Here is a 12698-nt window from a genome sequence, read left to right on the forward strand (position 1 = left end):
TCCACACATCCTGCTTTAAGTGAAATAAGTCCTCAAACCCAATCAGAGTGGATCTGAGAGTCTAGAGGGCCCTGCTGTTTCCAGGTTGTATGCCCTGTGCGCTTGCTAAATTGTGGGTATGGGCTCTGTGGTTGATGAAACCTTTCAGACAACTGTGAATTAACTGTCACTTGGCTTTTTCTTTTGTAAACTCATAAGCCAGGGGTCTGTTGTTTGTACTCACAAGGCCTCCTTCTGAGTCATTCAGGTACAGGGCGGGTCTGTTGAAACTGCACGATGGAGGAGTTTTGCCTTCACATCAGCGGGGATGGGAAGCCAGTGTGACCAAGCACTGGGTGGAACTCGCTTTGTCACCGTGGGGCAGGGCAGAGGTGCCCTGAGCTTGTCACACAGCTGCAGCTGACCAAGGCCACCTCAGGCTCAGGTTCAGACGCAGCAGTTATGAGCAAGGAAAGAGTGGGCGAATTGTGAGCATTGAGGTTTGGGGGCGCCTCCCAAGCAGAAGGGGAGAGAAGGGCACCGGCCCTTAACGGGGCAGCAGCAGGCCCCCGCGGAGCTGCGCCCCATGGCTCTTCCCCTTTGGAAATTCCTGAGCTGCCCAAGCTTTAGAAAAATTCTCTGACGGGCCGCTGCCCAGCTCCTCAAAGGCCTCTCACCACTGGCCAGAATCTGGGGCACACTGCCTGCCTTGGCGCCCAGCGAAGGGAGGGGAACCCCCAAGCATCACCTCGCCGGACGCCGGCCCATTTCACCCTGCGCCCGGGGAAAGCCACTTTCCGTCCCTCAGACCGCAAGTTTCGAGGCAGCAGTGAGATGGGGGTGGGAGTGGAGGTGAGGAGACGTGTTGGACTTTCCGGGCACCCTCCCTCCCTGGCCCCTTGCTTCCCCGGCCTCTCGCGGCCCAGAGCGCGCCCTGGCTCCCGTCCTGTACCCCCGGCCCCCCTCGCCGCCTCGCGCAGCAGCAGCCCCGGGGCGCTCGGCCACAAGCTGGGGACCGGTCCCCCCAAGGGCTGCAGGGGCAGGGGACCAGAGAGGTGCGCTGCGGGGCGCCGGTCGGTCCTCTGCCCCCTAGGACTTTTCGGGAGAAACGTTTCCAAAGGCCCCCCCACCTCCTCTCCTTCCCAAGGCTCGGGAGAGTTGTCTCCACTGCGCAGCGCTGGACAGCAGGGCGCGGGCGTGATTTGTAGTTAGAGTCCAGGGGAGCCAGGCTCCGCCCCGTCTGTTTTTTCTGTTGCCCGGGGGTGGGGGAGGAGGCCTTCAATTTGCTCCTGCCCCAGATCTTTCCTGGACAGTGAGCCTCAGCAGCCGAGATCTGGGGGCCCCCAGCGCCGGCGGAGGGCGTGGGAGATCGGGGCTCGAAGCTCTCCCCGCCCCTTCCTAGGGCAGCCGCCCAGTGAGCGCCGAGGCTCGGCGGGGGCCGCGCGCGATGCGGCGCCGGGCTGGCCAATGGAGGGGAGGGAGGGAGGGGACCCCGCGCCCGCGTTTATGCGCGACGCCGCCGGGCTGGGGCCGCAGCAACATGACGGGCGAGCAGCGCGCACCCAGAGCTGCGGGGACGCGGCGTCGTCCTGCCTGAGCGAGGTAGGCGCGGGCCGGGCCGGGCGCAGCGTGGCCGCGGGGCTGGGCGTCCCAGACGCGCTCCTAGACGGGCCGAAGCAGGGCGAAAACTTTCCAAGCATCCTCCTGGGGCGCTGAAAACACGCGTCTCTGGGCAGCTCAGGAGCCCCGCGCGGTCGGGTTGCTCTGAGCGCTTGAAAGTTACGAAGTTTGGACTAGGGTCAAGCTGCAGGTGTGGAGCCCCCGGGGGTGGGGTAGGGGAAGCTACTGTTGATAGGAGGGGAAGGAGAGAGCGCTTGCATTTGGAAATCCTTTAGACAAAGAGTATGGGGGTGGGTGGCTAAGGGCTTAAACTAGCGCCGCGGGCGAGCGGAGGAGTCGGACGGGGCTCGGGGCGCCCGCCGCCGTGCTGCCCGGGGGTGGGCGGAGCGCTCTCGCAGCAATTACGCGAGTTTTGCCCCATTGCCGGTCACCTTGTCGCACTTAACAACTTGCCAGCAGACTTTTGCCCACCAGGGCCACGCTGCCTTTCTCCACGTTCTCCAGACCCCGGAGGAGGCAGTGCGCTGGGCGGGGACCGCAGGTAAAGCCGCCCGCGTGGCCGAGCGGCGAGCCGGCGCCCTGGGCGCGCCCCGCAGAGCGGCCCCGGCTTCCCTCGGACGCGGGCTGTCCCGGGAGCCGGGCGCGCCCTGTGCGGCCAGGGGTACGCGAGGCTTGCGGGGCTCGCCACGGGCCCCCGCGGGCGGGTTTCCCGGGCGCTGTCAGGGGCGCTCGCTCTGCCCCGGGAGGAAGGGAAGAGAGGAAAGGCGGTTGCCGAGGGCGCGCTCAGCTCTGTTCACCGCTGGGCCCGGGCGGGCTGTCTGCGCCCTCGGACCCTAAACACACCTGGTCCGGAGTCACTGATAGGGCCCCAGGATGACTCAGGCTGTCAGGTCACTTCTGTGCCGACCCTCTGTCTTGCGCGGCAGCGAGGAGGTGGCTCTGGTCTCTTCGCTGGGGGTGGGGGTGGGGGGGCGGTGGTGCAGAGCTGTGCCCCTGCACCCTCACTTTGGTGCTTGGAGCTGGAGAGCTGCTGAGGCCCCCGAGCCCTGAGATGCCGCCCGGGGAGGCGGGCGGGGCGGGAGGAGGGAGTGGGGCTCCGGGGCTGGAGTCTCCACCGTGCCCACTTCCATTCGGGGGACGGGACCACGGGAGGGCTTTCCCCTTGAGCTGGGGTCTTCAGCTGGGGCAGTTGTTTTGTTCTTTCTCCCTCTCTTTCTTCCCCCTTTTAAAAATATTTTGCAAGAGATGAGAGTTTGATATTTTAAAAACCCCCGTCCCTGCGCTGTTCCCAAGTTTCCCTAAACTCGCGCGACGCCCGGAGCGGCGCCCTAGCGGGTGGGCCGACCTGACGCTCTCTCTGCCTCCTTTAAGGCGCGCGCCCTGCAGCCCGACTCGCGGGAGCGCCCGGACGGGAAAGTCCGCCTCGCCCCCTAGCGCCCGCCGGGAGCGCCGCCGACCCCCGCGCCATGCGGCCCACGGGCGCCCCGCCGGCCCGCGCCCCGCGCGGCGCGGTCTCCGACTACGTGAACTACGACGTCATCGTGCGGCATTACAACTACACGGGGAAGCTGAACCTGGGCGCGGACGCGGGCGGCGGCCTGCGCGTGACCTCGGCCGTGTTCATCCTCATCTGCTGCTTCATCATCCTGGAGAACGTCTTCGTCCTGCTGACCATCTGGAAGACCAAGAAGTTCCACCGGCCCATGTACTACTTCATCGGCAACCTGGCGCTCTCGGACCTGCTGGCGGGCGTGGCCTACGCCATCAACCTGCTCTTCTCGGGCGCCAACACCTACCGGCTGACCCCCGCGCAGTGGTTCCTGCGGGAGGGCAGCATGTTCGTGGCGCTGTCGGCGTCCGTGTTCAGCCTGCTGGCCATCGCCATCGAGCGCTACATCACCATGCTGAAGATGAAGCTGCACCACGAGCGCAGCAGCGCGCGCTCCTTCCTGCTCATCAGCGCCTGCTGGGTCATCTCGCTGGTGCTGGGCGGGCTGCCGGTCATGGGCTGGAACTGCCTGCGCGCGCTGCCCAGCTGCTCCACCGTGCTGCCGCTGTACCACAAGCACTATGTGCTCTTCTGCACCACGGTCTTCACCGTGCTGCTGCTGTCCATCGTCATCCTCTACTGCAGGATCTACGCCCTGGTCAGGACGCGCAGCCGCCGCCTGACCTTCCGCAAGAACATGTCCAAGGCCAGCCGCAGCTCCGAGAAGTCGCTGGCGCTGCTCAAGACGGTGATCATCGTGCTGAGCGTGTTCATCGCCTGCTGGGCGCCGCTCTTCATCCTGCTGCTGCTGGACGTGGGCTGCAGGGTGAAGACCTGCGACATCCTCTTCAAGGCCGAGTACTTCCTGGTGCTGGCGGTGCTCAACTCCGCCACCAACCCGGTCATCTACACGCTGACCAACAAGGAGATGCGCCGGGCCTTCCTCCGGATCCTGTCCTGCTGCCGGTGCCCCAGCGCGGGCGCCGCCGGCAAGTTCAAGCGCCCCATCGTCGCGGGCGTGGAGTTCAGCCGCAGCAAGTCGGACAACTCCTCTCACCCGCAGAAGGACGATGCGGACAACCCCGAAACCATAATGTCCTCTGGGAACGTCAACTCTTCTTCCTAAAACTGGAGGCCGCCACCCCTGGGGGGTGCCCTTGCGCCGTCACCCACCACCCAGTGTTTGGAAAAACAGCCTCGGTGCCTGGACCGCTGCCCGGGAGGAGCTGCGGAGCCGGAGGGAGGGCGGGGCGGGCAGGGGGCCTGCGCCGCCGGCGGTCGGTGGGTGCAGCCCGTCCTGTGAACAATGCGCCGGGAAGGGTGGAGAGCAGGTCCGTGGGGCCTGGCGTCTGTTTCCTCCCCCTGGAGCTTTGATTTGCACTGAGCCAAAGGTTAGCATTGTCAAGCTCCTGAGGGCTCATTTGGCCCCTCCTCGGAGACCAGCGTCCCCTTTTGAAAGTGTCTCCGTCTGGAGCTTTGAAGAAAAGATGCTTCTTTCACTCTACTTTCCACCCTGGTGCGGGTGGCTTCTGCTTCTCCGGGGATGCTCCAGACTCCGCCCTCCCCTCCCCTTCACACCCCTCCCTCCTCAACATCCTCCGACTTCGACTTGGTTTTCTAACCACCCGGCCTTGGTCAGAGCCGGGGGTGGATGCCCGTTTCTCCATCCTCGGTAGCTGAAAGGCTGTGTCCAGGAGGCAGACGGAGGAGATGGAGATGCTTTGGACATGGAAGGCAGTTTCATTTGCTGAGGCCAAAGTTTCCACGCAAGCTGGATCCGTGTTTTGGAATTTGGTTGTAGTCACTTTGATTTTTTTTTTTACGTCTTTACAATGGAATGTGTTACAGTATCCTGCCATTGTGGCTGAAATCTGCTAGGGAAGCCCAGCTTATCGAAACAGTATCAGCCAGGATCCTTAGAGTCCCAAGAGGAACAAAGGCCCCAAACGAGGTGGAAACCCTCTGGTGGGGGAGGGGTGTGGGGGAGAAGTCTGTAAACCTAGAGGGGTTTCCTAACAAATTTGTCTAACGAATACAACTTCTGTCTTTGGCACTTTTGTTCCTGTTTATTAGAGGTTGTAGGAGTCATTTCAACCAATGGGATGGTTGTCTTTTGTTGTGTTAAAAGTACTCTTCATGATTTTTGAATGTATTTGTTTCAGCATTTTATTGGGTTTTCCTAACCTGTGTTAACACCATTGAATGTGTATTTCTTAAGGAAGTGTCACCCTCTTGTGCCCCTAAAGCATTACTTTAACCGGTAGGGAACCCGGAAGTTTCCAGTATAGCTGTTCTTTAACGAGTCCATTGGACGCGGGTGTAAATGTTACAAAGAATAAAGTGTATCGCTGTCCCTTTAGTATGGTTTTCAGTGCAATTAAACCAAGAAATGTCTTTAAAAAAAAAAAGTATTTAATAGGTTTCTGACTTTTGTGGATCATTTTGCACATAGCTTTATCAACTTTTAAACATTAATAAACTGATTTTTTTAAAGATTCCTTTGTGAAGAGCATTTTAAAAATAATTATTAAGATCTTCTGTTTGACTTTGTTTGGTTCTTTAGAATCAAGGTTAAGGGCAAGTGTCTGTTACTGTTTTAAGGAGTTTTACCTTAACAAACTAGGCTATAAAAAAAAAATGTGGTTTTGTTTAGAAACCACTCTGCCTTTTTCATGAAGAGAAACTTCAATATTCTGACACCAAAGAGTAGTAAAGAACAAGATGAAAAACCACCGACCTCTAAATGCCACATGGCGAGGAAGTATAATTGTTTTCTAAATCACATCCACGCCAACCTAAAGCAAGTCCAGCAATTCTGTCCTGAAAGGTGTTTTTAAAGAAGTAACACAGAACAGTGTGGTCATAAATCTAATTTAAATTATGAAGCTCAGTGGTCAGTTCAAACCCATCCACCAAAGCTTGGCTTTCTACCAGTGTGCTGTGGTCCTGGGGATGTGGATATGGGAGATAATATTAAATCACTTAATTTTTCAGGACACTGGCTTGGTTTCTCCCAGTCTTCCCTCCGAGCAACGTTGAAGGAGCGAGTTGTAGCTTGTAGACACTTTGTGTGTGAAAACTTTCAATTCATGGTATCTGAAAGCTCTAACATCCCCAGTTCTTAATTTCTCCAACTATAAAATGAGAGCAAGGGTAGTTTACAAGGAAAACAATTCCTGTCCTAGTTCGTTCTCCTTTCATTGTCAGTTTTCACGGGGGGTTCAGTGGGAGTGTTTTGGTGGGTTTGGGCTCTCCAGAGCTATTGTTACTTTCGGAGTGTGTGCTCTCAAGTGTCACTGAGCAGGCACAGGACACAGTTGGACTATGAAGATAAACCTCACCTCCTAGTGTAGATGTCATTTCTGGGTAAGGTTAACTGTGGGAAACAGGAGTGTGTTCACTAAGGAAGCCTTGGGTCACAACCTCCAGTTTCCTGAAGGAAATGCCAAAAATGCTCCGAAGACAAAAGACTGGCAGCAGACTGCGAGGTCTGTCCATCTGTCTGCTGAGGCGGAAGGAATGAGTTCATGGTGCACTCACTTCCTAGAGCTCTCATTACAGGACCCAGATAATGGGAAAGCAAACCCATTTTGTGTTTCAGTGGGCGGTAAAGTGGTCCCACTCCAGGACCTCTTTCTAAGCACAGTGTGACTCACAGCACCTGGGGGAGATGGGGCGGCCGGCCGGCCTCGGCCGGGGATAGGGGGCCAGCGACTGGGAGGGCAGCCTCACCGGCCCACCTGGGAGCACTTGTCCAGCCATGAGAGGTGCTTTCTTCCTGGAGACCCCAGACAGTGCGTCGCATTCCGAGAAAGGTGGACAGTCATGGGCTGTGGTTTTCCTGGGCACATGTGTGGCGGGATCCCTCGTTCTGGTCAAGAAACAATGGCTGCCAGGAAGGAACCCTTGGTTGTATCCCAACGTGAATATCTGGTTTTAATTCAGTAGATCCTGAAAATTGAGGGTGGAGAAAACTAACTAAACCTCAGTAACTATGTTTATATAAAATAAAAATCCACCAAGTTTTGATTAAACCATGTAGAATTTTTCAAGAGGAGTAGGTCAGACAGCCTGAGCAATACTTGGCATATTCTTGCGAAAAAGGACCACCACCTCATAAATACTTAGCAGAGTTAAAAAATGACATCAAATAAGACGGCATTCCCAACAGCATCGAGTGTGGTCACAGCTTTACAGAATGTTGAAAGAAAAACCTTCTTGTTCTCTAGTCTCATTGTAAGTAGAAAGGTTTATTTAATAAAAGTGGACCCAGTATTATTAGGAATTCAGATTTTATAGTGATGGGAGTTTTGCATCTATTTCATTAGATACCGGGCTCTATTTTAGTAATATCAGTGTTTGGTTGTGATTTATAGCATATCTATTTCCCTCGCCCCCAATATAAAGAGTCTTATAAAGATTGTAGCTGGGCCCTGACCAGGGATCAAGCCCACAACCTTGGCGCATCTGGATGATGCTCTAACCAACTGAGCTACTTGGCCAGAACTATATATTTTTTTTCTAAATAACTTTTAAACATCTTGAGGAAGGAATCCCAAGTATCCAAAGTAAACCTTTACAGGATCTTTTATTCTTACCCTGTGGACACCTTAAGTTCTCAATGATGAGAAATCATAATAAACTGCATCCCTCCCCCCCCCGCCTACCCTCCTGCTCTTTTGACGTGTGCTTCACATGATCCAAGGACAGGGACCCAAAATGTTTGTCTGCATACACCATGGCCCTCACTGCCACGCTTACTACCTGGACCAGAGCCATCTTTCAGAAAACCCAAGCAAGCGACGTCTACCTGAATTGCTAAAAGCCTTTCGATTGTCGACAGTGAAAAGGGGTTTTGAACCACTGGTCGAAGGAGCTAGGAGAGATAGGAAGGATACAGCACTGAGCGAGGATTAACCTGCATTTATTCCAGCCTTTTCACAGTCCTGGACCAGTGCTGAGTCCTTGTGACCCGGCAACCCTCCCTTTGTGTCTATAGGGTGAGAGTTCGGCTCAGTGTAGGTATTCGTGCGTCTGAAGAATTTCTGTGTCTTGGAAGCCTCTCGGGTTGTCGTGAAACTCACAATACAAGCTCATCGACACTGAGAGTTCAGTCTTAGGACTCTGTTGCACTGTAAGTAACCCTATGAAGAGTGGACTTTACGCACTGGCAAGGGTTCTGACATGTTCGTACCGGTGGCCTGCAGACGGGAGGGTGCCAACCACGTCTTAACACGCGAGCAAATGTATGAAAGGCATTCGGTCAGATAACAACAGCCGTCCTGGGGGCAAGCGCTGCCTTGTTAGACGTAATGGGCAGAGACAAGAATGGAAAGCAGGCTCCTGCTCTCTAGGATTTCACAAGCTTTTGGGACTTGATGGCTCCTTTGCCCCTGCTCGGCCCAGTCTGTGGATTCCTTCCTCCAGGCAGCTCTGGGAGTCCCTGTGCGGAGACGCCTCAGGTCTGGGGCCGGCCAGAACCGGGAAGAAAGGGCAGTGTGCACCAGGGCTGGCACGGGAAAAGCAGTCGCTTATCTCCTTCCCTAGAGCTCTGATCCCATTATTGCTCCATGGTTCTGCTCTTTGTTGATACCAGGACAGAAGGAATGAGCCTCGGGGTTGGCTCCTGCTTCCTGCTCCCACCCCTCCTGGCGGGTGGACCCAGGCATCTGTCCATCCATCCAGGCTGCAGGAACGCTCGCCCTGGGCTGTGTGCTGTGGATCCTGGGCCAAGGACGGACAAGGTCCTGTCTTCCCAGACTCTCAGGCTTTCCGCATCCCTCCAGCTCGGGCGCGCCGGGGGTTCCTTCTCTTTGGGGCCAGGGAGCCCGATGTTGATGTAAGAACATCCAGGCCTGGAAATAACTTCTATGAGTTCACTTGAGAGGAAGCAAGATCTGAAGCGCTTCTGGAGATTAAGTTTAGCAGCTTCTTTTACGCCTCTGATATCAAGGAGGGAACGTGAAGGAAGATTGCCTGACGGTGGGAGAAAGCGGGGCCCAGACTGGACACCAGGTAGTTAATGAGATTATGGGCTCTCTTTCAAAGGCGAGTTCCCCATGAACAATGCACAGGGCTTGTGTGAGGCTAAGAGAAACCTTTCACTAAAAAAACGAATAGTCCCGGGGTGTGACTGGCCTCCATGGTCCAGCCAGTTAGGGCTTTATGATCAGATCACCCTGCAGGTCGCTTTCCCGAGGAGCCCTTTACCTCCACACTGATGTGAAGAAACCAGGTGTTCCCATGAGTCTTCCCTCTGAGATATACATCCTCTAATATACTGAGTTTCTAAGCAGCATGAAATGATTTCATTTACCAAGTATGACCAACCTTGGGAGCATCTCATCTTTGGCTTTGATTTAACCAATATCTCTGGGTAACTTTAAGGTAAATAATGGGGAGTGAACATTTAGATTTGGAAGGAGAGTTCTTGATGTCGATATCGGGATTTGTATTCAGCTCTTCAGGTGGTTCTAGGTGCCGTGTGGAGTCAGAATCAGAGCATTCAACAGTATTTTTAGTTTCTGTCTCACCCAAGCCTGGGCCTTGCTTCCTAGAGCCCTGCTGTGACCTCTGTCGGGTGGGGCCACCTGGGTTAAAACGGGCAAGTGAAGCCTGTTTTGAATAAGTCTTAGGCGGTGCCACATTTAACCTGCAGGAAGAGAAAGAAGACAACAAGGCACAGCTCGGGAGGATGGGTGACACAGATCCTTGATTATCAGCGTCTTTATCAGCAGACTCATCTCAAGGTCAACAATCACCAGCGTCTTTATCAGGAAACTCATCTCAAGGTCAACAATCAACGAAGTATCTGGAAGACCAGAGAGAGAAGCCTGAATGGGTCTTTGGTGTTCCGGGGGTACCGGGAGCAGCCCAGGGACCCTGCACCCAGGCTCGCGCCCCGATCCCACGGAACCCAAGGCGGCCCTCTTGTGTGAGAGAATGCCAGTAGGTCAGACGCCCACTCACCATGACCTGATCTGCCCCTCAAAGGTGTGAAAGAGAGAACCACAAGCCCCACATGGCCTCACTTGTGCTAAAAACCCGTGCTCCCCGACCTAGATGTAAGACCTAAACTCATGGCAACTTCAGCCTCTCCCAGGGGTGGAATTTCAAACCAGTGGGTTTGGGGCTTTGTGATCCACCCTAGTGCAAGAGCCTGTCTGGTAAGACTCCCTGCCTTCCTCTTAAGGCTCCTTGCCTGAAGGCACCCGCTCAGCCCTCACCCCATCCTCTCTCTGCCTGAAAGCTGTCCGTGGTGTCCAGGCCCTGGGAGAACGCTTTTAGCTGCTCCATGGGATGCCGCCCCGATTCATGAATCGCTCAGCGAAGGCAATTAGGTCTTCAGATTCACTCGACTGAATTTTGTTTTTTCACAATGGTGGGAGGACCAGAGGTTTCATTCTTTTGCACAAAGAAAAGCATTTTTATTTCTAATTTCAGAGTTTCGCTTGTGCCCGTCTAGACAGGTCAGGGAAAAACAAGCGGTAGAATTACATTCTAAAATAGAAGGCTTGAGCTAAATCACTGGTAAAGATGTCCTATGCCCGGAGCCCCTCCCTTCACCACAGTCCTGCAGCTATTTCGTGGCACCAGAAATAGTGGTTAGCACTCACATGCTGTTCTGCCCGGCCGAGCCGCACGCACCACCTGCACAAAAGAGTTCGTGGTTTCTCTTCCTCATCTGGCTCCGGGTCGAGGAAGCATTCAGAAAAACACAGATTTTCATATTCCCGTTCGCATGCGCAAAGTGAGTTAGGATAGCAAAGGTTGACCTAGGCCATTCCAGCTATAAAGCCCTTTGCCTCACATTTCTGAATATTTTATTTTATTTTTAAATTTTTATTGATTTTTAGAGAGATGGAAAGGGGAGGGAGAGAGGGATTTTTTTGTTCCTCTTATTTGTGCTTACATTGGTTGACTCTTGCATCTACCCTGACTGGGGATCAAACCCTGAAACCTTGGCGTACATATCAGGGTGATGCTCTAACCAGCTCGCCTACCCAGCCAGGGCAATTTTTCTGAATATTTTATGTCAACATTTTTCCCAGCTGAATTATTATTTTTTTAATGATTTATTGACTTTTAGAGAGAGAGGAATGGAGAGAGAGAGAGAGAGAAACATCGATGTGAGAAAAGAACATCGATCTGCTGCATCCTGCATGACCCCCATTGGGGATGAAGCCTGCAACCCGGGTATGTGCCCTGACCAGGAATCAGACCGGTGACCTCCTGGTGCACAGGACGGCCCTCAACCAGCTGAGCCACCCGGCCAGGGCTCAGAACATTCTCCTATTGTTGAAAGCACTTTGACTCCCTCCCTACTTTTATTAAATCCATCTGCAGGGGAAAGAGCGATTTGTATTCCACACAAAAGAAGTCTTAGACAGCAGGGATCCCTCTCGTTTCCCTGTGCTGCCCAGGAGCACATTCCTTAGCCCACACTCTGTGAGCTTGTCTGTGATTTGGAGGAAATCCGTACATGAGCTCTGATTCCCGGGGCCGCACCTCCTGCCAGCAGCCGGTGCAGTGGCCCCTTCCCAAAGGCCTTTTCTGGAGATTTCAGGGAGGGGCATGGATGGAGGCTGCAACCCCTTTTCTGGAGATTTCAGGGAGGGGCATGGATGGAGGCTGCAACCCCTTTTCTGGAGATTTCAGGGAGGGGCATGGATGGAGTCTGCAACCCCCCCCCCCCTTTCCGAACTGGCTGGGCATCCCCGGGGTTTGTGGCTCCCTCTTGAATTGCCTCCAGGATGAACACATTTGCATTTCATGCTCTCACTGGAAACCTTCAGCAGCCCAGGGCAGAGTCTGCTTTTCACTTGACTTGGGGAATGAAGAGGCCCTGCCAAGGTCCTGAGAAGGACAACAAAGCGTAGGCTCTTCGTTGGGATGAACTAACTATTTCATGTACCAGAAATGGTCCTGCAGAGAAACAAGAGTCATTCCTTTGAAAGGAGCCAAGCGCGGGCTCAGGGAAAATCAGCATGTATCAGCTCAGCTTTGCTGGGGTTGGGATCTCTGTGACTTATAGTATTTTTCCACGGAACGAGGCTTGTTTTTATTGATGAGAACGGTGGGGTCTAGGAAGCATTTGCTTTACTGAAGCCCTCTTTGAATCTGGCTTCAAGGAGGCCGAAATGTCCCTTCACATTGTGAAAACATCTTCATAGGCTTGCTGGCTAATTCATATAGTACCTTATAAAATGACATCTTATAGATTGTTGCAGCAGGACAGTTGGAAAAACAGCTGCACAATTAGGACAGTGCCCTGGCCTGGCCCCAGTTTCCAGCCCGAGTGTTGAAGACCCTCAGTGAGTGTCCCTCCATCCCTAAGACAGGTGTCCTATCAGATCAGCTTCAGCTTCATGACTTGGTGTCTTCATGGCCACTGAGATCTGAGTAGTTGCATCCTGGGAATTGAGAGGCCTTCAGAAGTTTTTCTAGCCTACTTAGGTAGTCTCACTCAGAGATGGTGCTAGGAACCAGGCCGTGAGGCGGGCCAGGCAGGGACTGTGATGACCTCGAGGGTGCAATAGCCCCTTATCTGCGGGGGAATCTGTGCCAAGACCCCCCAGCGGATGCCTGAAACTGCAGTTAGTACCGAACC

The 12698-nt window shown here is 54.3% G+C and overlaps 1 protein-coding gene across 4 annotated transcripts in view; it reads left to right on the forward strand.

The window, feature by feature from the left end:
* The window catches only part of S1PR1 (sphingosine-1-phosphate receptor 1), a 128812-nt gene that overhangs the window by 88138 nt on the left and 27976 nt on the right, over positions 1-12698 (forward strand). For 2 of the 4 annotated variants that reach the window (XM_081121705.1, XM_081121706.1), the window contains exon 4: positions 2971-5583. The exons of 1 other annotated variant lie outside the window; for it this stretch is intronic. In XM_081121705.1, the coding sequence (XP_080977831.1) occupies positions 3066-4214 (1149 nt within the window). In that variant the 5' untranslated portion in view covers positions 2971-3065 and the 3' untranslated portion in view covers positions 4215-5583. Of the gene's footprint in view, positions 1-1306; positions 1582-2970; positions 5584-12698 lie in introns of those variants that run through there. One more of the 4 variants, XM_081121704.1, reaches the window with a different exon arrangement.

The sequence above is a fragment of the Miniopterus schreibersii genome (genome assembly GCF_964146895.1).
Source record: "Miniopterus schreibersii genome assembly, chromosome: 19".
In the NCBI taxonomy this organism is placed as follows: Eukaryota; Metazoa; Chordata; class Mammalia; order Chiroptera; family Miniopteridae; genus Miniopterus; species Miniopterus schreibersii.